We start from the raw sequence: 27,993 nt of genomic DNA on the forward strand, positions 1-27,993 counted from the left end.
AATGCGGCATTGTGCGGCACTGAGTCGCATTATGCTCTGTAATTGGAAAACGCACTATATCTGATTCTGAGTACTTTATTCTATTCTATGGTATGGACTGTGGCATACAAAAGTCATTTGTCACTTTCCAAATTCTGTTACCATTCCAATTTCCATGGCGGATTAAATTAGGAAAATAGAAATCACAGCAAAACAATTTACAAATATTAAAAAGAATTCAACAAACGTAAAAATGTCGACAGTCGTGTCTGACTGCTTCACAATCGGCAGTATAGTGGCTACCAGAACGTGTTACAATGAACATATCGAAGGAGAAGTGCTTGCATTTGACCCACAAACTAAAATGCTTATTTTAAAATGTCCATCATCGAGTGGTAATCCTAAGCGCCACGATGTTAATGTCGTAAATTTGTCGCTCGTTAGCGATGTTCAGGTAAAAAAGGAAGTGACTACAGTGCCCGACCCACCACCGTCGCTGAATCTTCATAGGTTAAACACAAGAGTTCGAAACGCGATAGATAATAAACGAAGGCTGGTGAGTGGCTTTTCCATAAATCATCAAATAAATTATCTTTCTGGACCTTATAATACAAGCTTCAATTCGTCAACTAGAATGTCTGATTACCTATGTTATGACAAAAGTTTATTAACCCTGTCACTGATGATAGTTATTAGTTTTTGTAAGCTGTAATGACAGAAGTAGTTGGAGTAAGCTCTCATAGACTTAGACTTTCATAAACTTGGAACCAGGAATATTCATCAAAGGTGCAATGCCAGTATTGCTGTACACCTAGAAAAATATATTAATCTTTTAAATATAATAGCAAAGTATTCTTTGCTTGCAAGTTTACATGATACTAGTAGACATAATATATATGTTATAATATATATATTTTGTAAGTCTTCATAACAATGTTTTTGTCTTTTATATAGGTTAATCTTTTTAAAAGAAAGTACTAAGCTCTGTAGATGTAAGAGATTTTAAAATTAATACATTATTTTTTAATGATAGCGAATAATTGTAAAATGATTGCCAGACAATAAGATCTACTACGATTAAATTCACTTACAAAAAGTAAAAGAGAATGAATTCTGGTTGTGATTGTTTTTAACAATTAATTTCAGGCATTTTTCAATTTAATATTTTATTATAGGTATCTGCTCTATCAGCATGTCTAGATCCAGAAGGCCAGCGTCTCTTTATGGCGATTGCTAGAGTTATAGAAGATGTGTCATGGTCAGGCCAGAGTATCAGAGTCTACAATCAAGTCACCATCACACCACCATATAAAGTAAGTATACTTTTAACAAAGAAATAATGTATTTTACCGATAACTATAATTCACAATCTATACAACATTATGTTTATATTTTTTTTGATAAGTTTAATAAAATCAAAAACCTTCAAATAGTAATAACTCTTTTAACTTTTTGCTATAATTGGATTACATTTGGTTATTTGGTTTAGTAACTTCTATAAAGGATAAAATATATAGCTTGAAAATAAATATTTCTTATGAATGTTAAAAAATATATGATTTATTACATGAAACAAACTTCTTAATATCGAGAAAAGGTATAATGGTTAATGTAATTTTTTCACAGGTAGACAATGTGATAGGTGAAACAGATTCCAAATCATACAATTACATAAGAAAATTTGTGGAGCGTCACTGGCGCGAACAACAAGCGCGTACAGAATCCACAGTCCCCACAGTCAACCAATAATCTAGTAATATCTGGAATATTTTGACAGTTTTATACAAATATGAAGAACAGATCTAATTTTAATATTTAAAAAAAAAACATTTAATTTAAATTCATCAAGTAAAAAAGATAGAATACAATCTTTTTTTTAAGATGTATCGCATGAAAATTTTTAGTAGCTTTGAACATGTAGATTAAAGCATAGTTCTTTGTGTTTAGTCTTTATTTATGTTTTTAATTGATTTACGGTTTTTATTATGAAGCCTATGTTTTAAACGTTAATGAAGTATGGTTTCTGAACTGAACCTCTCAAAAGTTTTATTTAACATTATAAATAAATAATGATCATACTGTTTCTTTTCCTTCATAAAAATTTAAAGAAAATAATTGTGTAAAACTGTCGGAACTGGATCTTTTGTAACTTTAAGAAAGCAGAAAATTGCAAATGAATAGACGAATGTAACATGCTAATTTCATTGTAGTTTTTATAGTTACAAAAGACTTATTTTCCAAAGATGTTTTACGGAACAAATCAAAATTTTGTTAATATGTTTTGTAAAAACCTTTGACTTGCTGAGTCGTAGAGCAGTTTGCAAAAATATTTTAATTTATCTAAAATTATTATTACCTATATATTGGATTAATTATTAAAAACATTGTATAAGTTACAGAATAACCCAGTTTATATTATTTTACGAGAGATGGTAGTCATGGATGTATAAATAGGGATGTATAAATTGTGCATCAATTATAATTTCGGTAACTATTAGTAGATTCGATTCAATGGGTTCACCACGACTTAGCAAGACAAAGGCCGTATTTAGGATATTTCGTTTAAATATAGAATGTTATTTTCCATCGAGTCCTGGCGACGGTAGTATCAAAAAATGTACGCAAAAATAAAATTATTTTAAAACTTTTATCTTATATATAAGTTCCGTGAAATGTTAAACACAAATAAATGTAAATATTTATTACTACACTAACTCTTTATTTTATATACATTCCCTACATCCTATTTTTTTTCGAAACCAGGACCAGATCAACCAAGCATGATGTAATTCTCAAGCAATATTAAATCATGATAATGCGGGTCACTGCAGATTTTGTTTTATTTTATTTATTTAAACTTTATTCATAACAAAATATGGTTGTAAATGATAAATGATTTATTTTCTGTAACTAGGTTTCTACAAACGCTTACACGTCAAGCATATTTTTTGTTAAACTAGATGAGTTCGACGTTTCATATCTGACTACTCTGAGAAGAAACGCCGAAACAAACTCAGAGGTCACAGTCTCTTTTAAAGTCCAGACATAATGTTGGTCAGATCATGTGAAGACCATGTAGATTGCAGTCTGAAATGGTCTTTTGAGGAAAGAACCACACAGATCGAGTGGACCTGTCAAGTTAGTGCACGCAGTTGTCAGTAATCGTGCAGCTCAACTCAAAACTTAAGGAGCTTAACGATTCGACGAACAATACCAAAGAAAAGACATTTGGGTAGGCCGCATAAATTACTCAAACTGTCAGACTATGACTAAAACTGTTGTGACAAAATTGACCTAATGCTAGGCCCTACACTAGAGAGCTGAGCAGAAGGCTCCTGTGTTGTGGGTGACCAGATAACAGTTCTTCCGTGGTACATGGTGCATGTTTAAAACAAAATAAATAAAATAGCGCGTGGAGTCCCTCCGCGCGGAAAAAGTGAAACTTCGTAATGTGGAAATGAAAATAGGAAGCATTCACTCTTGCTGTCTCTTTCTATTCTCCCTCCCCAGGAAACGTCAAACGTTTAAAGCAAAATCTTGTTGGAAGTCGCATTAGAAGTTTCACTTCAATAAGATTTATATGAAATTAATTTTAAGTAAAAGTAGTCTAGTAGTTAAATTTAATTAAACAAAACATCGTGTAAGATCTTAAGTATGCGTAAGTGTATGAGTTAGTGAATAGGTGTGTCCGTATAATATTATTGTATACTCTGTATTTTGTTTATTCACTAAACAAATACTTACAAAATAATACACTGATTTTATGGTTCCAAAAACATTCACGGGTTTCTGGAGTAGTGGAGTCGTAATTGTGCCTTTTATATAAATTATATTCTGTTAATATTTTTTCAAGAATTGGTCCGTCGACCTATGTGGATAGGATCCGAATAGGACCCAAAGAATAGGATTTTGTAATCAGAGGGATAGTTTTCAGGGTAGTTTCTCATGAAAAATCCAAAACTTGATTAACATATGTTGAGAAATGAAACGGTTTCAGATTTAGGATGAATGGATGCAGTGGTTTATGATAAACATGATGACGAGATGTATTTTGTATGTTTATTTGCAAAGGCTCTTAAATACGCTTTGCAAACATTATTTAAACACGGTTTATGTACTTATATTAAATCATAATTAAGGGTTTTGAATTTGTTATTAAATGGGGGAATACAATAATATTAATTTTGGTACGGAAGAATACGATGAAATGTTATAATGAAAACTCTTTCTTTGTCGACTTGATTAATTTTGTTATATATCATATGTATTAAAATAATTGCCGATATTTCATGGAGATAAGTACCATGGTTTTTATTAAACACAGTCACATCTCAACAGAGAACGTGTTAATTCTCGCTCACAATTTCATGTATCTGCGTCCTATTAATTATTAATACAATACCTTATTCTCTACCCAACTCCATTCTACTTTACCCAACTCTTATGTACTCAACGCTACTCTATCTAATTCTACCCATCTCTACTAGGATGATTACCATGATTTCATACTTTTGATATGGAAATATCCGAACTTAAAACCATGTTTTATAATAAGGCGTGGGGGAAGGACGGTGCTGCTCTTCATTCGATTTAAAGATCGACAATCCTCAGCCAGTCTCCCAGACTGGCCCGAAATCACAAATGGCTAAGATTGCGTTGTATATATCCTTAGCTAAAGACTAGGTGTCGCTACAAGGCCGAAAGGGGTCTATAGGTGCACAAATAAAAGAAATATTTGATTCATAAATTTAATTCTACACGACAACAGTAAATAACAATGATATACTTGTACATGGTAATACTACATTCTACCAATTTGGTATTTGTGGGTGGTCACACTTAAAAAATAAAAACAATGACTGTCAATCCGAAAAAAATGCACTTGGGAACGGAAGACAATTCTATATTTTATGGTTTTATTCTTCGTTAAACAAGGCGGCAATATTTAAAATGATTAAAAATGACATCAATAAATTAATTTTAAAATTAGAATAAAATGATCAAAATGGAATGTTGCCACCCTTAGTTCTAGTGATAGACAAAACATTAAGCTTGTTCATGATTTAATTATACTTAACTTTGGAGTGAAGACAGTGGACCATAAACATGATTTCCAGCCTTAGCCAAGGTCACTTCGATGGTCTACTGTAAACACTTAAAAAGCGTAACTACAACGTTTAAATATTTAGTTAACTAATTTAGTGACATAGTTGCTTGGGAAGAGACCTGTCATACCGCGGAGTTCACCTGAAAAAAAAAAATAGTATGAAAATACCTATTATTCAATGTATAGCAATACATTTCTTGTAGTCAGGGCCGTCTTAAACCACACAAGAATTTGGGGCCCTTTTGGAAAGTAAAAAAAAGCTAATTATAATTTAAAAAAAAATACTAAGTATAACCATTTATTATAGGTGATCCAATACAGTATGATATATTATGTAGAAATTGTCGGTCCTTCGGGGCCCCCTGAAAATGGGGGGCACCCGTGTGCCCTTATGGTGAAGACGGTATTGCTTGTAGTAAAAAATATTTAATCAAAATATCATTTAATTACATATGTATACTCTGATTTTTAATTCCGTAGAATTCTGACAGCTATCATTTTTTGACATGTCAGCGATGACAAACCTTTGGCCGGGCACATTTTTAAATTTCAATACGAGTCTGGACATCTGAGTCTATACATACATTTTACTGTTAGTTAATGTATCCATTTTATTAAGTGCGGTGCTTCACATTAAAAATTTCATCGATGTTAGTAATAAAGTTGAAAGAGCGAGACAGCCTATTCACTGGACCATTCGAAGTAGCAGATAGGATTTCTTAGGTAAGGTTAAAGTGACCATTTATTCTTTGAATCAAAACGGGACATTAATTTTTAACGGGTTTAGTTTAGGTCAAATATTATTTGTAGTAGCTAATGAAAAAAAATATTTTTTTTAAGTTATTTCTTTAGAAAAAAGATTACGAATCGCAAAATATAGGTACCTACCAAAATGTTTAGTTATATTTATCAGAAGAACAAATTTGTTTTAATATAGCTGTTTTTTATACGTTTTCTATATATTATATACAGTAGAACCTCTATAAGTCGAACATCAAGGGAGACGCCAAAAAATTCGAGTTATAGAGTTTTCAACTTATGGAGGATTTCGACTTAGGCGGATTTTGATTCGACATAAAGAGTTTGAAAAATTGAACACCTGACCCAAAGCAAGCAAACACGTGTTTCCATGAGTCATAAATTTATTATTGTATACTCCTAAAATGTTTTCTAACAATAGTGTACTCACATTGTCGGCAAGTTCTTAAAGCCGGTAACTTATTTTTGTTCTAACAATAGAGATAATAAATTCCAAATGATCAAGTTGTAAAGGTTGTAAAATAAAACGTTCCTATGTTCGAGATACAGAGGTCAAATTTAATTTTTCGAGATATAGAGTGAAAATATGTACCAAAATGGCTTGGAGGGACTCGGTGATTATTTCGATTAACAGAGGGTCAAGATTTCAAGTAATGGAGGTTTTGGTGTTTTAAGGGAAGGGAACAAAACATTTTTTCGAGAGGAGGTTTTTGACTTATCGAGGTTCGACTTAACGAGGTTCTACTGTATATATATAGCTGCTTAAATTTTCGCGCGCTTTCTGAAAACGGGACAATTTTGTGTACATTTCGGGGACACCGGGCCACGTAATTCGAAAAAGGTATAGTCACCGTTACGTTCACAGTCCGATCACGTTAGGTAAGGTCCTCGTTTTTATATAATTATTATAAAAGAATTTAATTTTGCAATGAAGTATCTAATAAATAAATATACCTTGCCACCAAGCGGGATCCTGACTGCGGTCGGTGACAGCTATGATGTCGTCTTTCTCGAAGCTCAGTTCGTCCGCGTTTTGTGCCGTATATGGGTATAACGCCATCACCTAAATTATCAACAAAAATATTTTTTGAAGTTATATTTTTTTTGCGCGTTAGGGAAAAATGATGAGAGTATTTTTTTACGATGCGCGCGCCCTGTCACAAAAAACCAACACCCTGAAGTTACTTATATGGTGTGTTCCACTAAGCGCTCACGACGATCAAAATTCTCCTTTAGCCATTCCACATACCGACCGCGGTCGTTGTGGTCACGGCGAAAACGTCACTCATGACGTCATGACTAATGCTCACGCAAGGCTCACAACGACCCATCTAGAGGTGGGTCAAAGTGAACGTTGAGAATAATTCGGCGCAATTTTTGAAATATGATATTCAAAGCTTAAAGATGGCGACAAGAAAAATAACATTATATGATTCTGAAAGAGAAATTGTAGTAGAAGCTATCGTTTCTGAAGCTGAAACTGCTCGTGCAGAAAGAGGTAAATATAATTATGCAATATAAGTTTAATACAATTAATTTAAGTTTATATTCAACAGCTATTTATACATTATATTTAAACTTAAGTTGTTTGATAACTTCACCAAAATTATTTATAAAATATTCAATTATACTTCACTTTTAACATAAATAAATTTAAGTCACAAATATTAAAACTTATTGTTTATGATTACCTAACCTCCTTACAATTCTACTATTTTCAAACTTGACATTTGTAATATTTACATGAACGCCCGAAACGCTCCATAATCCATTCCACTTGAGTTAACGACAGTAACATTCACAATCAAGTGGAATGGGGAAATCAGCGGTCGTGAGCGCACCAATAGTCAAAATTTTAGTTTATTCTACAAATTAACGACTATTTGATAGTCTGTAGTAATTTCATAGCCATTAATATTTATGTTGAGCAGTCGATACCAGCGCCATTCCGACATATATAATAATAAGTTGACGATTTTTTTCTGTTACTGTTTTTTTTTCGAATAAAATTAATTTTTAATATCATCAAAAATTCCCAAAAATAATTATCCAACTGGGGCATACCTTATCAATGACAGTCTCAGAGGGTAACGCGTCCATCTTTGACGAAACGGGCGTTGTGCGTCCTGACGTACGACCGCTCGACTGTAACACCTGAAAAAGATTTTAAAAGCTTATTAATATGAAAGTTAATAGATGGTAGAGTTTTTCAATCGTTTCAATAAAATATACATATTATGAGGACGTCTCATTGTTTAAAAGGAAGTAGGATTTTAGCCTGCTAACGATTATTTCGTCATAGTCGTAGAATAGTGACGGATCTGACATATAGTAAACTTTACAGGGCAGCCATTTCAAAATAATATAAGCAAAGTTTTTGTCATAACTATTTTAATTCATATTCTGTTACTATGAAAATTGGCATACAAGCAAACAAAGGGGTTTGTTTTGAAACAAAATAAAAATAATAAAATTAAATTACACAGTTTCCTAGAAAAATCACATGTTTCTATCAAATCCGTCACTTTACCGACTGATTAATTTAATATTTAAAACACATGGTTTTTTTTTAATATAGCCGTAATATTTAGTCAATGTAGTATCTAAATACGATAAAAAGTCATTCCGTCAGATCTAATCCGTCATTGTTCTATGATCATGACGATTTCACCGTTAAAAGAGCCTTGTAATTGAGCTACAAAGGTTCTCATTATATTTACGTCAATTAATTAAAAAACAAAGAATAAAATTATAATGAAAACATATGAAAATTAGAATATATAAGTCTTAATTTACACTACACCAACTCCGAAATTTGACCTCGTTAAGGGTCTACAACTATTGAAATGCCGTTTTGATATCGAAATAACAAAACTTTTGGCCCATTTCCCGTTACCCCTTCTACCCTTAACGCTTTTACGGACGATAGTTTAATCTCCTCACCTTGACATAACTAGCAGGGAACCATCCACTCTGTCGGTTACGTCCTTTGGCCTGCAATTCTCCCTCCCACCAGCCACTATCTGCCTTTTTGCGTACTATCAATAGTTGACCTTTCGTCAGGGATAGTTGTTCGGTACTGAAAAAAAAATACATTTTTTGCTCGCAAGTAACAGATTCAATTATATAATCAAGATTTTACGGAACAATTCCAATACATAATTCGAGCGAGCGAATTAATTCGCGTTCTGGTTAAAAGTTATTTATCTTTGTCATCTTGAATATATTCATTGTATGTTACTTAAATATAACTATGTAAGATATACCTTTATACCTTTTTATCAAATCCTAGAACAATTATTGCTTGTATCAAATAAAAATAATAGAACTTATCTAAGTTTTTAGTGTTTGCCAGCAAACTTAGTAAGAAAGACTCGACGTACCAGCTAAGTAAATATTGTAATAAAGTCGTTAAAGTTTTTTAACTTTGCTTGAAACTTCTGTATAGGTTATTATGTTAATAAAAGAAATTTAAAACCTATTTTAAATACCATTATAAAAACGAAACCAATTTAGATGAAACTTAGACTGTTCGTTAAGTTGAAATATATCTATACTCTTATTTTTCATTCCTTAGAGTTCCGACATTTCATAAGTGATGCTACTAAAAAAGTTCTCCGTCGAAAAAGGGACAAATTTGACTTATTTGAGGGCAATAAAAAAATGCTATGTATTTTTATGTTTTACCTACAAAAAGGTTAATCTAAATATTCACTTACTCAAGTGACCTAATACAAAAATAAATATATCGAATAAACTTTAATTACTTTATGTTATTCTTTAGCTGGCATCACTGCATACTAATTCCAGGTTTAGTAAACTTTAAAAAAAATGTTATCTTTACTTTGCCGTTACTTTTAATGTGGAGCTTAATAAGCTTAATAAAATGAATACATTAACTAACAATAAAATGTATGTATAGACTCAAAAAGGTTTGCCATCACTGACATGTCAAAAAATGACAGTGTCAGAATGATGCTGTCAGAATTTTACGGAATTAAAAATCAGAGTATAATACTATTTTAATAATCCCGATATGACTTTGAGTTTCTGATAAATTTGTCCACGAAATATAGCACAAGCCTAAATTGATTATCACACTGAAATACAAACATACAGATCAAAATTCCTCCTTTATTGCGTCGGTTAAAAACTTACCTAGTAGCAGTATAATTAGCCAGAGCCTGTGCGACCTCCTTCGTCCGTCGTCCGGTGACTGAGTCCCGCCCGGACTCGGAAGTGCGTCTAGCGGCTGAGGCGGGCCTGGGACCACCAGCCGCAGCACTTGCCTCGGTTATGTTCGCCACTTCCGAACATATTGGAGTCGACGATTTTTGCTCCTGTTAAACACAAAGTTCAAATCACGGCTGTGCATATATAGAATTTTATTTTAGTATAAGATCCCGATATATAACGACCTTCACCGAGATGCTTATTTAATGAAACGTATTTTATATTTAATTTAATATGTCAATGAATATAATCCATATGGGTTGCCTAGCAAATTTCAGGCCAGAGTATATTTAATTAATATTTAAAAAAAAATATGTTTTTTATAATTTGCATGTAGTAATTTTTTTCAATCAATATTTTTAATCAGGGTAGGTATATGTATCACTATAACCTTCTTCTTTACTAAAGATGTATATATACTTTAGTGTCACATAAAAAATATACACATAAATAATTAATTGATTAAAACAACCTAACGTTTGCATATTCTATGGGCTTCATACTTTCGATTGGTATAGAATTTATCTAATAATCATACCGGTGAAATGTTTAAAAAAATATTTTTTTTTTAAAATATTAATTAAACATACTCTGGACTGAAATTTGCTAGGCAACCCATATGGATTATATTCATTGACATATTAAATTAAATATAAAATACGTTTCATTAAATAAGCATCTCGGTGAAGGTCGTTGTATATCGGGATCTTAGACCATTTCTCTATGATCGTATTACTCGTACAGTAAAGACAAACATCGTGAGGAAACCGGATCATCTACCTTCTTGCTTATTAGGAACTAATCCGGATTCCTTACTCTGTTACTTCCAAGAGCGATACATATTTCAATAATGACTTTAAAGTGTTTCTTCTTGTTTTAAATTCATATTGTTATTCTTAATATGACTAAATATTTAAACCCCACAAATAACCCCCCATATTATTTTTATAGAACAAGGGGCAAGCGAGCCTTACCTGATGTTAAGTAATATCGCCGCCCATGGACACTTACACTGCGAGAAGGCCAACAAGTGCGTTATGCCTTTAAAAATTGCTACGATCTTTCCTTAAGGAATTCAAATTGATTCGGAAATACTTCAGTGGGCAGCTGGTTAAGTGGTGTTGTTTTTGAAACGCTCAGATGTGCAACGACGGACGGCGAGGTGGAATTTCGAATTCTGCCCCGACGTCCGATGATGAAACTAGGTTCCTCTCATATTTAAAATATAAAACCAGTCGTAATTGTATAATAATTGACGAAACGCAATCTTATATCTAAAAACCACTTTTAGAGATTGGACAATGCTAGTCCTGTTGTATGCTAGATGTTGCATTGAAAGAAATATTTTAATTTTATATATATGTATGTATCTATATTAATGGCTTATATTTATTGAAGTGAAACTTCTTTAGGAGCATGAGGGTACATTTTTTACGGAACGTCAAGATGTGCAGCATTTTTGTCGAAGAAAAGGGAGAGAGCGATTGAGAGAGAGAGTGAGAAGGGCGAAATGCCTTGTAGAAATTATATTTTTAAAATTAAAATGTTGTAAAAAAAATTTATGAAATATTAGTATAGAAATCTCAAATAACGAATTGTAAATTAAAATGCCACGTGCTTTTACTATCGTAGAAATAAATATATATATTTTTTTAATTTTGTATTAATTTTCGACACTTTTAATATTTTAATGACAATTAAATTCATTATATTCCTAAAATATCCATTTTATATATTAAATATTTTCCCTCCCTCTAAGTCTCGGAAATCTAAAGTTTTAGATTTGTATAAATATGAACAAGACTTAAAATTATTAATACAATTATTAGTTTGCCAAAGAAGTTTCACTTCTGACATGTGTACTTTGTACGCACGCACTTTTTTTTAACAAAGAGTTTCATCGCTCGAAATATCAGATCACATCTCTTTCAATAATTTTGTTCCTATTAAGTCTAACTGTATTTTACGTAACAACAAATTTTATTCTAATTAATGTAAATATGAACTTCAATAACTTTTTATCATATTCTACAGTGAGACTAAACTGGCAATGGTACAAATCCACAATATAAAAAAGACATAGTTTTTTCAGTCAAAATACAAATTATTTATATGGACTTATATCAATTAAATTACTAATTTTCTTTTGATATAAATTGAATGAATAAATGAACGAAAAAAAACATAACATATGAAATGACATCTTCTGCTTGGTATCATATAAATTTGAGATTTACCATTTCTGTATTAATTTTAAATTCTCTATTAATTCAACATGGAAAGGTTACTTTTGTAGTCAACATATCTATTACTTTAATATATGCAATAAATAAATTAAAAAATTGCTTCAAATCGAAAAAAAATGCTACCAAACAAAACATCTCGTATCGTGTCCCCAATTGTTTGTGTTTTAAAAATCATAAAACTATTAATATCGATTGAAAAGTACAAAAAGTGGTGTAACTTTACTAGATAAAATAGTGTAAACGTTATTCCGCGTAAATCACAGCACTATAACCGAGTATAACGTTTCGAACAAAATTTCATTATCAAGCATACCCAAACTGCTTGTGTGCATGTGTAGTGCTGAAGCGAAAAACAAAGAACAACACTTAAATATTTACAAATATTAAATAGTGTAGTGATGTGACGTGAACTAATTTGTGCATAAAAAGTAACGGTACAAACTAGTAGAACTCTGACTCATTCCGTGACTGTGACGCGTGTAACCAGTACAACATTTTCATGCGGATGCAATAACGACGTTTAGTCAAATCGCTTACAGTGCCGGCGACGCCCTCATAGGGTTCTGGTTCGAGTCATAAAGTGGACCGAAACTTTCAATTTTTTTTTTTTTTTTTTTTTCTTAATATTTTTATAAACTAAATAAATATTTAATTTTAAATAAGAATATCACAAATAGGGGCACATACTAGAAAAAAAAAAATCAACATTTGCTACTAGAGGGCAGTGTCCCCAAAGTTGTGATGAATCATTGAAGCAAATAGGCATACCAGAAGACAAAAAAAAAATAATAATAATAAAAACATAAAAAAAAAAAAAAAATATTAATAATAATAATAATAAAAAAAAAAAAAATAATAATAATAATAAAAAAATATATATATAATAACATAAAAAAAATGTCTTTAATCTGGGAGTCATATCTAATATCACAAAGATAGGAATGATTATGGAAACAAGAAGAAACTAGTGCAGCAGGCCTTTCAGCCAGGATTATTTACCAAAGGCCAGGCAAAGAGTATGTCTATGAGCAACATACCAAACACCCACACCAAAGAAAGCTCCTCTCAGCTGGACGCTGAAATGCAGCAATCAGATTTAGAAATAGTCACCCAGTGCTCCCACATATCAAAACCACCAGACTGGCAAAGAGTACCCATGTTACGCCATCCAAAAAAAAGAAAATTATCCTCCACACCTTCTCCCGAATTAATAAAAACAACAAATAGCTTTAGCGGACTTCCCATAGATCAACCGGAATATAGGGCGAGAGATGCAAAAGACAAGAAACCTAATAAACCTCCCCCTATAATCTTGTACGGAATTGAGGATGTTCATAAGCTCACTGAACTCCTAGAAACTGCAACAGATAGATCTAATTTCTCTTATAAGATTATTAGCAGAAACCAACTTAAAGTTTTATCAGTGAACCTGGAGATATACAAGAAGGTAATAACTGTTATACGAGAACATGGACTAATAGGACACACTTTTAATAGAAAAGACCAAAAATGCTACAGGATCGTTATAAGAAATCTTCACCACACTACTCCTACTACTGCTATCAAAGAGGCTATTGAAGAGAGTGGCAACACAGTAGTAGGCGAGATTATTAATGCCAAATTTGGTCCCGACAAAAAACCCACTTCTACCTTTTTTGTAAATTTGCTTCAAGGTCCTAATAATCGAGCTTCTAGGGATATTAGATTTATATACCATCAAGCTGTTACTATTGAAGAACCCAGAAAAAGGTCCACTGTAGTGCAATGTCAAAGATGTCAGCAATATGGACATACTAAAAACTATTGTATGAAACCATATCGCTGTGTCAAGTGTGCTGGACCGCACAAAACTTCGGAATGCACAAAAGTGGATCGCAATACACCTGCTTTATGTGCGTTGTGTTTAGGACCCCACCCAGCAAATTATAAAGGCTGTGAGGTTTACAAGGAAATCCTATCAAGGAAAACCACGCAACACTTACCACGTAAACATAAGCAATTTGAGTATAAACCTCAAAAAGATAAGGAAGAAACTGATAATAAAACCTCTGCTAATCAGAATAAAGAGGAAAATGAACCAATGCAGCAGCAGAGGAAAGCACATGAGCACAAATTGTATGCCGATACAGCCAGATCTAAGGTATATCAAAATAATACAATCCATCAACCTGACTCTTATAAAGTCATTGAACAAATGTTTATACAACAATCCCAAAAGATTGATACTGTATTACAGCAAATGAGTACATTACTTGAACTCATTGCAGTACTAGTCACTAAGTTAACAAAATGACTGCACTAAAAATAGCTACATGGAACATCAATGGCTTGGCACCCAACATCGATGAAGTGGAAATATTGATCAGTCTTCATAGTCTAGACATTCTCCTAATTTCAGAGACACATATGACAACCAGCAGCTCGATAAGAATTAAAGGATATAAGATCTATTCCACAAATCATCCAGACGGTACAGCTCACGGCGGGACAGCAGTAATAATTAAAGCCACTGTTATACACCATGTGTTACTAAACTACTGTACCGAACATATCCAGGCTACCACAGTAGCAGTCAGTGACAGAAATGGAGACTTTAATATATCATCAATTTATTGTCCCCCAAAACATAAAATAAGTGAAGCACAGTTTTCCGACTACTTTGTAAGCTTGGGGTACAGATTTATTGCTGGGGGTGACTGGAATGCGAAGCATTCGCACTGGGGCTCTAGATTAATAACTACACGTGGAAGGGAGCTGAAGAAAAGTGTAGATAAACAGTTCCTAACTACTGTCTCAACTCCGGAACCAACACACTGGCCCACAGACCAGAACAGACTGCCAGACGTTCTAGACTTCTTCATCACAACAGGGCTGTCTCGACTTTTCTTCAATGTTGAGTCATGCCTCGATAGCTCATCTAACCATGTTCCTGTAATATTGACAGTGAGCACCACAATTCTTAAGAAAGAAGCTCGGCAAACATTGTACAACAAATACACAGACTGGGATAGCTTCCGGGAAATAGTTGACACAGATCTAAGCCTAAAAATAGCACTTAAAACAGAAGAGGATATCGAAGAAGCTACAAAGCATTTCACCACAACAGTTCAAGCTGCCTGCTGGAAAACCTCTCCAGAGCACTTGAATAACAGGCCACGGCAAAATAAGATATCGTTTGAAATAAAAGAACTGATTCTGAACAAAAGAAGACTGCGAAGAGTATGGCACACTAGCAGGCTTTCAGTAGATAAAAGAGCTCTTAACAAAGCAGTCAAGGATCTTAAACTTGCCATAAAAAATGCAAGGGACAAAACTATGGAATGTTATCTAGATTCCTTAACTGCAACAAATGCTACAAACTACTCTCTATGGCGAGCTTGTAAGAACTATAATAGACCGATAGATCCCAAACCGCCGTTACGATTGCAGAATAACACTTGGGCAAAGACAAAACAAGAAAAAGCTGATGCCTTCGCTGTTCACTTAGCAAAAGTATTCACGCCTAATGAAGCTGACCCAGACACTGATGATTCCCTCATAGATTCGGTCTTAAGTCAAGACTTCCAGCTTGATTTGCCGATTAGGCCTACAACGCCGAAAGAAGTCGTCGCAACAATCTCAAAATTGGAGGACAAAAAGGCTCCCGGGTTTGATTTAATAGACAAAAAAGTCTTGAAGGAACTTCCCAAAAAAGGCATAGTTTTTCTTACCATCTTATTTAATGGCATAATAAGAACTGGACACTTTCCATCGCTGTGGAGAGTCTCACAAGTAATTATGATACCTAAAGTAGGGAAGCCAGTGAACGAACTTAGCTCTTACAGGCCGATTAGTCTGCTAACCGTAACTTCAAAACTTTTTGAGTCAGTCCTACAGCACAGATTATTGGAGGAGATTCATCAAAGAGCCATAATCCCGGACCACCAGTTTGGTTTTCGCCAGCAGCATGGCACTGTGGAACAAGTCCATAGAATCTGCTCTGTAATAAGGAAGGCACTAGAGAGAAAGGAGTACTGCTCCTCTGCCTTCCTAGACGTGCAGCAGGCGTTTGATAGAGTATGGCACAAAGGTCTCTTGTATAAAGTAAAAACTCTTCTACCCTGTACATTCTTCCCCATCATTAAATCTTATCTAACAGAAAGAATATTTCAAGTAAGAGAAGAAGATTGTACATCGCCATTTCACTCAATCAAAGCTGGAGTACCGCAGGGGTCTGTCCTGGGCCCAGTCTTATATACCATTTACACATGTGATTTACCACAAAGCGAACACGTCACATTAGCAACATTCGCAGACGATACTGCTGTACTGGCATGTAGTAATAGCCCAATCGAAGCTTCAGACTTCCTACAGACTGGATTGCAAGAAATTGAAACCTGGCTTTCAAAGTGGAGAATAAAAACTAGTGTGACAAAATCTGTTCATGTAACCTTCACTCTCCGTAGAGGAGACTGTCCGCCAGTAACTCTGTGCAATCAACAACTTCCGCAAGAAAACTGTGTAAAATACTTGGGAATACACCTTGATAGGAGACTCGTATGGAAACAACACATACAGAAGAAGAGAGAAGAAATCAACCTGAAATACAGAGGACTCTACTGGCTTCTTGGCAGAAATTCCAAACTGTCAGTAGATAATAAGCTACTCATCTACGAAATGCTCTTGAAACCAATTTGGACATACGGGATTCAACTATGGGGTTCGGCGTGTGACTCTAACATAAGTATCATACAGAGGGTTCAAAATTACATTTTGAAACAAATATCCAACTGTCCGTGGTTTATAAAAACATCGGAAATTCATGAGCACCTCAAAATCAGGACTGTCAAAGAGGAGATCAAGACCTGGAGTATGAAATACAAAAAAAGGCTAGAAATGCATCCTAATAAGCTTGCCACGCAACTAACCATACCGGACCTAATAAATAGGCTTAAAAGGCGACAAATCCTAAGTCTTGATAGACACAGTTGAAAGAGAGGAGCAGTCTCGATGGAGATTTTGCTTTGAACGCCTAACAGCTCTCAACACATCTGCTCATAGTCTAGCTGACTGATTGCAAGATAAAGACTTATAAAAAAAAAAAAAAAAAAAAATATTTTCCCTCCCTCTAAGTCTCGGAAATCTAAAGTTTTAGATTTGTATAAATATGAACAAGACTTAAAATTATTAATACAATTATTAGTTTGCCAAAGAAGTTTCACTTCTGACATGTGTACTTTGTACGCACGCACTTTTTTTTAACAAAGAGTTTCATCGCTCGAAATATCAGATCACATCTCTTTCAATAATTTTGTTCCTATTAAGTCTAACTGTATTTTACGTAACAACAAATTTTATTCTAATTAATGTAAATATGAACTTCAATAACTTTTTATCATATTCTACAGTGAGACTAAACTGGCAATGGTACAAATCCACAATATAAAAAAGACATAGTTTTTTCAGTCAAAATACAAATTATTTATATGGACTTATATCAATTAAATTACTAATTTTCTTTTGATATAAATTGAATGAATAAATGAACGAAAAAAAACATAACATATGAAATGACATCTTCTGCTTGGTATCATATAAATTTGAGATTTACCATTTCTGTATTAATTTTAAATTCTCTATTAATTCAACATGGAAAGGTTACTTTTGTAGTCAACATATCTATTACTTTAATATATGCAATAAATAAATTAAAAAATTGCTTCAAATCGAAAAAAATGCTACCAAACAAAAGACTTTTTATCAAAAGCTGTGAAAACAAAACAAAAAAAAATGTACATAAATCATTTATTATAAATATATAAATTTCACAATTTCCATACTAAAAAATTCTCTAAATAGGACGATTCGAAAAACCGGACAATACCTGTTCAACAACGGGTTCTATCACTGGTTCCGGTTTGGGTTCCGGTTGCGGCTCCGGTTCCGGCTCTCTCGCTTCCGGTATACTCGACATCGCATCTCCAGTTGTTGTATCTTTGGTTACGTAATTCGATGGGAATATACCGGTACTGGAAGAAAGATTTTTTATTAATATACACAAATAACATTACGGAAATAAAACCGCGTAGAATTTTGTATTTTAGTATTAACCTAATATGTATTTTATTTAAATAATTAATGTCCAATGCCGTAGCATCTTCCGTGAGCAACTTCATTCTGTTAATTTTGTGTCACGATGCGCGCGCATCGTAAAATTTCACTCTCATCAATTTTTCATAACGCGCCTAAAGAAGTATAACTTTAAAAGTTGTTGTAATTAATTTTCTGGTATTAAATACACCTATAAATGTATAGTTGTTCCATATCGTTGTAGCATTCGTATCTAAGTTGCATACTCGGGTGAATAATGCTGATCACCTACTTGCTTTTTAGAAAAAAATGATCACGAAATACAAAAATCTGAGGCCCAGACCTCAAAGGTTGTACTGCCACTGTTTTGCATTATCTATGCATGTTGCGTTTTCAGTCATGCAACTAAGACGTAATATAAAACCTCACCGTATCCCAATCCTGCCAGTCCACCAATCTCCATCTCTTCTTATTACTTCTATTCTTTCTCCTGATTCAAATATTAGGTCTCCTGGTTCCCCAGATGCGTAGGGATAGGCTGCTATATAGAAATCACCACCTTCTAAAAAATATAAGTGATAATAATTAAATAAATTGTATGTGCAAATTTCAGTATAAAGAAATCAATATTATTATTTAATACAACACAATCATTACTTTTTGGGGCATGTCTAAATTGATCACTTCATTTTTAAAAAGAAATTATAAATAAAATTTATTTATATTTTATTTTAAATATTTGATTTTATCAATAGATGGCGGTGTACGTCTGTAAAACATGGTAGGAAAACAATACCATCCCGTTTATGATATGGTATTTTTGATAAAGTTTTATTGAAGAAGATTTTATAGTATTGAATCAATTACGAATCTTTATATTACGTATGTATTTTAACAATTGTGAGGTGTTTCATTCCGTACGTTGGGTTTATTTTCATACAGTTCAGTTTATTAAGTTACAACTTACAAAATAACAGTCGAATTTTGTAATATGATTTAATCGAATAAAGTTGTGTCTTTTATTGACGTAACTTTTCCACATTAAAAGAAAACACTTTTTTACCGGATTTAAGTTATGTACCGTGACCACGCACGCTGTAAAGCACGCGAAACGTCAGAAAAAATTAAAATTACGTAAAATAATTGTAAATTTATAATAATATGTACTACATAACTTCCGGTAAAAAAGTGTTTTCTTTAAACGAATAAAGTTTGTTATTTTAAAAAGTAGTAAATAGGTACGAGTTTAACATCGTATTTAAATAAAATAAAAAATATACTTACCAACAGGTGGCATGGCTCCTCCCAAGTCAGTGGAAATCTCCGGTTCCGGAACTTCTGCTATACCTATTTAATTTACAATCTTATCATAAAGAGAAATATATGTCCTTTGTAAATCTACTCAATTTAAAAATATACCATTTATGAATATATAAGGAATTTTCGTTGTATGTGCGCTGCAACTGCTCATACGGTGAAGACAAGCATCGTGAGAAATCTGGCTATCAAATGTATCACGTGTCAGACATAACTGAGCGACTGTTTATAAATAAAAATGATACAAAAATGGATTGAATTTGAGGCCAAAACCCATAGTATTTATTAGAGCCATTGGATTATTATGTATTCTTAATACCAATGATTAATTATTGACTTGTTCAATTCTGGTTCAGAAAAAAAAATGCGAAAATCGTGTACACATCTTTGCGAGGTGTAATTTATAGTTATCGGCTACCTGCACGACTTTTTTCAACACTATTCAATTAATTCAATTTCCCTCGCATTTCTTTCAAAAAAAGATATAAAGATATAAATCGTGTACCCATATTTTTGCGAGGTGTAATTTATAGTTCTCGGCTACCTGCACGACTTTTTTCAAAACTATTCAATTAATTCAATTTCCCTCGCATTTCTTTCAAAAAAGATATAAAGATATAAATCGTGTACCCATATTTTTGCGAGGTGTAATTTATAGTTATCGGCTACCTGCACGACTTTTTTCAAAACTATTCAATTAATTCAATTTCCCTCTCATTTCTTTCAAAAAAGATATAAAGTGTTTTAAACATGTAATATCACTATCCAAGCTGATTTTAACGTACAGACTTCATATTATTGTTAAATCTGTAAACCAAACTTGGCATTTCGATTTAAAAAATATTTTGTATTATAGTTAAGTGCGCTATAAGGTTTTTCTAAATAATTAAGTAGTGGTAAGGGAGCGTTTAAGTATTATGTAACGCAATTTTTGGAGATTATCGAGCCCCCCCCCCCCATGTTACTCGCCGTAACGTTATTCAGTACCCAAGTATAGTAAAACGTTTCGTGACCACCTTGTGTCTCTAGTTACTATTATGTGGTGTAAGTCGAAAAAAATATTAACAATAACGCGTAATTTAATCTCCGCCCTGCATCGTAACGTTTTACAAGGACCCCCCCCCCTCCCAAAATACGTTACGTAATACTTGAACGCTCTCTAATTAGAAAACATATTTTTCTATAGAGTTGCTCAATTTAATGTACCTTCAAGTTGCGTTTTAGACTCCAAAGGCTCAATTTGGTCGTAAGATGGCACCGCAGTCAAGTCTTCAACGTATGATTCCGGGAACCAGCCCGTTTGACCTGTATTACAATTACTTTAAAACTACAAAAACAAATATAAACATGTGTTCTGTTTAATTACTTCTCAGAAATTGAATGCAAAGTAAATGTAAACTGACACAATAGTGGGGTAAAAAGTTACTGAACAGAAAACTTTAGCCAGTTAAAAATGTTAAAAGTAGTATTTAATAAAACAATTTGGAAACTTTAGTCCTTTAAAGAAAAAACTTTTTAACCGGATTGAAGTTATGTATTATTATAAATTTACAACTATTTAACATAATTTTAAATTTATCCGATGTTTCGCGTGCTTTACAGCGTGCGTGGTCACGGTGACTGAAGACAAAAGATGTTGGATGTCAAAAAGTATCACAGCTGTAGAGAAAGTTGCTTTATCTGTATTGATTTCCCCGGAGTTGGTATCGGCTAAAAGATGGAGGGTTTAAAATACAATACAATGTGCAACTTTAGTCCTAAAGCAGTCTTTATAATGGTCAAAGTCAAAATCATTTATTAATGTAGGTAACACAATGTACACTTATGAACGTCAAAAAAGAAATATACATTAAATGCTTCCAATTTTACATTTACTGCCAGTTCTCAAATAAAGGGCGTAGAACGGAAGAGAAGAACTGGCAATAAACTCTCTGCCACTCTTTTTAATCGTCAAGTTTTTTTGTTTTACATAACGTTTGTAAGGAGCTGCAACCATTACACCATGTTCCACATGACATCTTAAGTAATAAATAATAATAAAATAAAAATATTTGTCCTCTATCAGCAGGAGGCATGGTGAAATAGGAGCACGCACTTACATCCTCTTGGGAACAACATGCAAATATATAGTCGAAACAACTAACATCACCGCATACACGAATTCAAGTACGACCAGTCAGCCCAAGTAGCACCCGTTCACGAGTATGACGCATGGCCAGCCATCGGCCCCCTCGCCATATTTTAGGGAGAGACAACCCGACCCATGGATTGGATTAGAACGGACGAAAGGAACTGGCATTAAACTCTCCGCCAATGTGTGTGTTTAAAAACAAGCCACAGAAAGTTGGAAACGAAATAGACTTAGTATTCTGAGCTCTATGCCTAAATGGATAATTTGTATATATACCTCTAGCGGCACCCCATCGCCACCCGGGCTCAGCATCACCTCTTGGAGCGTCAGCTTCGAACACCTGCCAATACATTATTTTTAGTCAATATTACTAAAGAATAATATCAATTTAAAAACAGTAAAGCTTAGGTTTCCTAAAAAAGCGGTGCCGTTATCTAACGGCCGTAATGTAGCGGTGGGTGACGTCACCCATACGTTGTCTATAAAAATAACATCGGAGTAGGTTTCCTAGAGAACGTTGAGTGTCACCGTAAATTCAAATAGCGGTGCTGTCATTTGCATGATAAACATTAGTTAAACGTTTTTCGCGTGTAGCGGTGCCCATATTTAATTAATACAATGAGTGGAAACGTGACTTAGACCAGCGAAAATTATTGTTTTTTGCATTATGTTAAAAAGTAAAGACGGCCGTAATTAACAACTGTAAAATGACGGCCGTTAGTTAACGGCACCGCTTTTCTAGGAAACCTAAGCTTAAACATTCAGGCAGGCATTAAAATTATCGTATCCACCCGGATAATGACCAGTTTTATATAGCCCTTAAAAAAATATCGAACAATCTACGTACGAGTTTATCGTCGTACGTCGTTACGAAATTATCGTGCAAACGTGGTACCAAGGATATATGTTTTATATGGTTAAGGCGAATACTACTAAAATAAATTTTATTGCATTACTTAAATATCTCGACGATTCGAGTGCTTTTCAGCCATAAATTTGCGTTTACATCCAATAAAATTTACTTTACACTGGACTGGACATTATTTTTTAATATTTTGTAATTTAATAAAGCCAATATTAAATAAAAAATAAATCAGTGGCGCTACAACCTTTTTAGGTCTGGACCTCTGATTTCTGTATCTGTTTCATGATCATTTTTTAAATCCAATAGATCAGTCTCCAGTGCCTGACACACGCCGCCGACTTTTTGGGTCTAAGACATGTCGGGTTCCTCACGATGTTTTCTTTCACCATTCGAGCAAATGTTAAAGCCAAATTATTTAGGGATAATATAGTATTTAAAAGGTACAACTAAATTTCTAAAATATATGTATATTTCCACAAATTTCTCAGAAACTAAAAGTTGTGAAGATCGCTTAATTTTAATCAGGTATATTCAAAGTTGTTAAAAAAATCGGTTGTCTGTAAAGTCGGTTTACTGACGATAGTTGAACGTGACAACGTCATAAGAAAATACTGATGAAATGGTTGCATTTTTCAAAAGAAAATAAATTTTATTTGTTTGATAGATATTTTGTATTGATATAGAAAGGGAGGTAAATGGAAATCACAATTGAATTGATCAAGTTACATTTATTTGTACGCATAAATACAATTATGTAATTTTTTTAAACAAAAGCGCTGCCGAACGCGGAAGCCGATTGTGCCTCTTTGTCGCTCGTTCCGCGCTCTCGCTTGCACCTCAAGCCTTAAATGGAACACCTCAGAGCGAGGTAACGCCGCATGCGTCATGTTTTTTCGTGCGTGCAACCGGCTCCATCGAATTATAAGACGTTGTCACGTCAAAAGGTTCCAGACAAGTCATGAAAATTGATTCACTGGATTTTGAGTGTATTCTTTACAAACATAACATAACTCTTTCTTCTTTATAGTAGTAGTATAGATATGTATTTTAATAAAAGCAGAGTTTTTTAATTTTTTTCGAGCCTATTTCTATTAGACTCATAACAATGCGTGAAAATCGCTAAACATGTTAATGGCGTGAACATAGATATGATCACGCGCAGAATTTTTAATTATTTCATAAATCGGATTCAAAATCACACCAAGTTTAAAATTGCCAAATGAAGATAATAATGACGAACGAGAGGGGAAAAGAGTAAGAAATAAGAGATAGAGAGCAAACTCACCAAATCACCAGGCTGCAAACTGAGTTCGTCCACAGTTCTTGCCGAAAATTCATACACGCACCGCCATCTTGCACTCGCTGATGATGGCACAGACTCGATACCTAAACATTTATTTAGTCTTTATTGCAAAGATAAAACATTACACACAAAACTTACCGCTACAAAGACATCTCTTCAAGGATTCTAATTAAAGAGAACAATACAAAAATAATTGATAAATGCTTAATTTATCAATATAACAAGTGTTAAAAGACTGGTTGAAAAAACGTTGATTTCTTTTTATTTTCTCTGTTGAGATTGGTTGACTGTATTTTGTTATTGTATGCAAATGGCGGCATAGGTTGTAGTCGACCAAAAGCAGTTTCATTTTAATACTTATTTATCACTTACAAATCACAGTACAAATTATAATATTAAAAAGGCAATGGGCGGCATTTTTATTTGAGAGCAATCTGTTCCTGGTAAGGTTTTAATGAAAAATTAAATTAAATAAGATGAGGGTAAGAAGTGCAAAACATATTGAAAATTTTCTCAATATCTATATTCATATTTACTATTTGTTTGGCTTTTGTATAAAAAATAAAATGTACCTGAAGTAGGTGGTGCGTCGCCCCAGTCAGCTGTAGTGGGGGCAGAGGCCCACGCGTCCTCAGAAGCACCCCATGCATCTAAATATTCAATTTATATTAAATGAATAAATTTATTCTTAATATCGATTTTGTTATCCGGCTCGAAGGACCAAACAATGTAAGCACTTAACTTTTGATTTGATAAACAGTATTGTCAATATACATTTTGGGACATACTGATATTTTGCATTAACTTTAAACTGTAGAAACATGTTTTTTTTGTGTAACAAAGTATGAAAGTAAAGCTTTTAAAAGTACTTTTTTTAATTTTTTTTTCTTTCTTTAGTCTATAATTGCATTTATAAATCTCACTCTCTTACCAGCGCTATCAGCGGGCGCAGTACTTCTTTCAGTTTCATACTTCTGCCTCTTCTCCTCATAGAGTTGCCAAACAGCACCACACTTCTCTATCAGCTCCTCAACCCTTGCGTTGACTTCCTCCAACTGTTTCTGATTGGTGTCCAGGTCAGACCGCTTGGAATCCACTATGGCTTTGGCTGCTTCCACCTGAGAATACCAAATGCATTATTTTTAAGGAAATTCAAATCGGTCGTGAAGAATAGAATTAAATTGGTGAAAATCTTACATAACTTTGATATACAATGCCTAATTATTTTATGAATAAAAACATGTATATCTCAAATAGCTATTGCGATATTTTGTGAATGCCTGTTACTATGCAATAAATGGTGACAAAATGTTTTTTAACAATTTGTGGCTTTTACACATATGCATAATAGTAGTTTATGCAACTGTCATATAATAGAGGGTATTAAAAGGGTGTAGTTTTTTGTTTCAAAATAAGATTACACGAGTGTTTTAATACCTAATTATATGCAGTAGCATACACTACTTTATTTAATCTCATGGCTATAGGTTTCCAAGTCATAAAGCCTTGGTAACATTTGTCGTACGCTTTTCTTGATGTTTTCTGGCAAAAGACTATTCGTCAGTTTCGTAGCTGTTTCTAGAATGTCAGGTGGAGTTAAATTTTCATCAGTATCGTCGACGTTGCTTGACATTTTTGCTACTAAAGTTTTATCCAACAAAATATTACTCAAATTCGTATATACGAAATAGCGACAAAATGGAAAGTCTGGTATTGGTCTATTGGCTCGGAACCAGCGCGTTGCGCGCGCAGCGAGCCCACCACAGATTATATGTACTTAAATTGAATTGAAACCTCCTTGGTCGGGACACATTGTACTTTAATAATTAAAAAATATTTTAAAGCATTGTTTTGTTCGGAGAATAATGCTTTAATTTAATTTTCTTAAAGAAGTATGTAAATAAAATATGCCAATAAAAGTCTGTTTTTCATTTCATAATTAGAATATAACCGAATGAGAGTATATAAAGACTAGGGGACCCGACAGACGTTGTCCTGCATGATATTTCAAGCAATTAGTAAAGCAAAGTATGAAAGTACCGACTGCAGCGCCATCTGGCGGGCTGATTTGTGAATCTAAACTATTCCCAGATCCCCTTGAACACACACAAAAATTTCATCAAAATCGGTCCAGTCGTTTGAGAGAAGTTCAGTGACATACACACTCACAGAAGAATTATATATATAAAGATAATTACGCTTCGTTGTATTTATTCCAATATAATACAAACCTTATCTCTGAGTTGTTTCAGAGTGACCTCCATCATACTGAGCTTCCCGTCATCACCAGCGCCCTCTGATGCCTTTGCCTGAAACAGACATGAGGTACAATTTCTCAAGACCTTATTCACCTTAACGAATGCCCATATATCCAAAATTGCCACAGCTGTCAAACTATTTTTGGATATAAAGTTTGACATATTTGACAGTCAAGACGAGACTACTTGCAGCAAATAGGAAATTAATTCTTGCATTTTAAATATTTGATTAGATATATAATCTCATATATTTTTTTTTATTATTAAAAAAATGTATTTGAATTAACGAGTACAAATATATGTTAATTTAACGAATTTTTTTAATTAACTATATGATACAAAATAATGATAATTTAGTCATAATAATTCAATTCAATTCAATTCATAAAAATATGCAATATTTATCAATATTTTCTTATGACGTTATTACGTAAAATTATCGTCCTTTACAGACAACGAAATTTTTTAGCGTTTCTTCGCTTATAAAAATGTAAGTTTTGAAGCAAAAATGTTTAAAAAAAACGTAATATTTTTAAGTATATACGTATACCTTTTAGAATCATAAAAGTTTTTTCGGTCGCTTTATACCCGAATTAAAATATTTTAAATTATTTTAACCGAATATTTTTAACTACTTTTTGTAATAGTTCTATTAAAAAAATATTATATTTATCATTCTGTAAAAAAAAACAATAAATAAAGACTAGAAAATATACCTTGGCATCAATATCTGCCTTTTCCTTGTTAAGAGATATCTGCTTAGCGTTCAGCTCTTTGACTCTCGTCTTTAGTTGTTGCATCTCTGACATATTTGCGTCTCGGTCCGACCTGTGTCAACCAAAAATATTTATTGACACAACAAAGTATAACATAAAAGACCCCATGGTCCTCTACTCCAAGCACAAAAAAAAACCTCCAAGATTTCTGTTGTTACGTAAATAATTCTCGTTGTAGTAGCTACCAGAGATCGGAATTTAAATACAATTTGTCCTAATAAAATATAGAGCAGTGTTGGCCTAGTGGCTTCAGCGTGCGACTCTCATACCTGAGGTCGTAGGTTCGATCCCCGGCTGTGCACTAATGGACTTTCTTTCTATGTGCGCATTTAAAATTTGCTCGAACGGCGAAGGAAAACATCGTGAGGAAACCGACAAAAACCGTCTTAGACCCAAAAAGTCGACGGCGTGTGTCAGGCACTGGAGGCTGATCACCTACTTGCCTATTAGATTTAATTATCATGAAACATATTCAGAAATATAAAGCCAAGACCTAAAGGTTGTAGCGCCACTGATTTATTTTTTTTACTAATAAAATATAGTTATCAACAAGTAGATTACACGGCGACAGTTTATTTATCGAAAAGGAAACAGTACAGACACAATACAACCTTTATTTTTAAAAAAGATTTTTTTTTCTAATCTGTGAAAAATTTGTTGTCTATAATTGCTTCTCAAAAAAAACCCTTTAAAAGAGTAGAAAACACAACTAAAATAAGTAAAAATTGGTAAACAGATGAACATCACTCACCTCATAGAATCAATAGTACATTTGGCAGTTGCCACCGCAGTTCTCGTCTCTCGTATATCCTTTGCCAAGTTTCCAGCTTTTAAGTTCACGGAATTAAGTTCAGCGGATAAAGCTTGGCTGCGTGCTTTTAAGCTTAGAACTTTACTCTGCTCCTCCGTACGAAGAGTTTCCAATTCACGCGTTCTAGAATATATTTTAA

General features: G+C 33.3%; 2 protein-coding genes across 3 annotated transcripts in view; one reads left to right on the forward strand and one right to left on the reverse strand.

Annotated features, from left to right (window-relative positions):
- Positions 1-114: 114 nt before the first annotated feature.
- LOC125061438 (LSM12 homolog A-like) lies at positions 115-2,689 on the forward strand. The gene is made up of 3 exons (XM_047666904.1): positions 115-535; positions 1,155-1,292; positions 1,606-2,689. Exons 1-3 carry the CDS (start codon positions 233-235, stop codon positions 1,726-1,728), a joined length of 564 nt encoding a protein of 187 aa, XP_047522860.1. The 5' UTR covers positions 115-232; the 3' UTR covers positions 1,729-2,689.
- Positions 2,690-4,863: 2,174 nt separating this feature from the next.
- LOC125061419 (intersectin-2-like) overlaps positions 4,864-27,993 on the reverse strand; it is a 32,711-nt gene continuing 9,581 nt past the window's right edge. Inside the window, exons 12-27 of one of the 2 annotated variants that reach the window (XM_047666869.1) lie at positions 27,795-27,977; positions 26,984-27,095; positions 26,241-26,318; positions 24,941-25,127; positions 24,582-24,659; positions 23,992-24,092; positions 22,118-22,181; positions 20,917-21,015; positions 19,678-19,740; positions 18,823-18,955; positions 18,188-18,332; positions 10,004-10,185; positions 8,789-8,924; positions 7,910-7,999; positions 6,800-6,908; positions 4,864-5,226 (exon numbers count right to left, since the gene is read on the reverse strand). In XM_047666869.1, the coding sequence (XP_047522825.1) occupies positions 5,165-5,226; positions 6,800-6,908; positions 7,910-7,999; positions 8,789-8,924; positions 10,004-10,185; positions 18,188-18,332; positions 18,823-18,955; positions 19,678-19,740; positions 20,917-21,015; positions 22,118-22,181; positions 23,992-24,092; positions 24,582-24,659; positions 24,941-25,127; positions 26,241-26,318; positions 26,984-27,095; positions 27,795-27,977 (1,822 nt within the window). In that variant the 3' untranslated portion in view covers positions 4,864-5,164. The remainder of the gene's footprint in view (positions 5,227-6,799; positions 6,909-7,909; positions 8,000-8,788; positions 8,925-10,003; positions 10,186-18,187; positions 18,333-18,822; positions 18,956-19,677; positions 19,741-20,916; positions 21,016-22,117; positions 22,182-23,991; positions 24,093-24,581; positions 24,660-24,940; positions 25,128-26,240; positions 26,319-26,983; positions 27,096-27,794; positions 27,978-27,993) is intronic. The other variant, XM_047666870.1, reaches the window with a different exon arrangement.

The sequence above is a fragment of the Pieris napi genome, chromosome 23, assembly GCF_905475465.1.
Source record: "Pieris napi chromosome 23, ilPieNapi1.2, whole genome shotgun sequence".
Lineage (NCBI taxonomy): Eukaryota > Metazoa > Arthropoda > Insecta > Lepidoptera > Pieridae > Pieris > Pieris napi.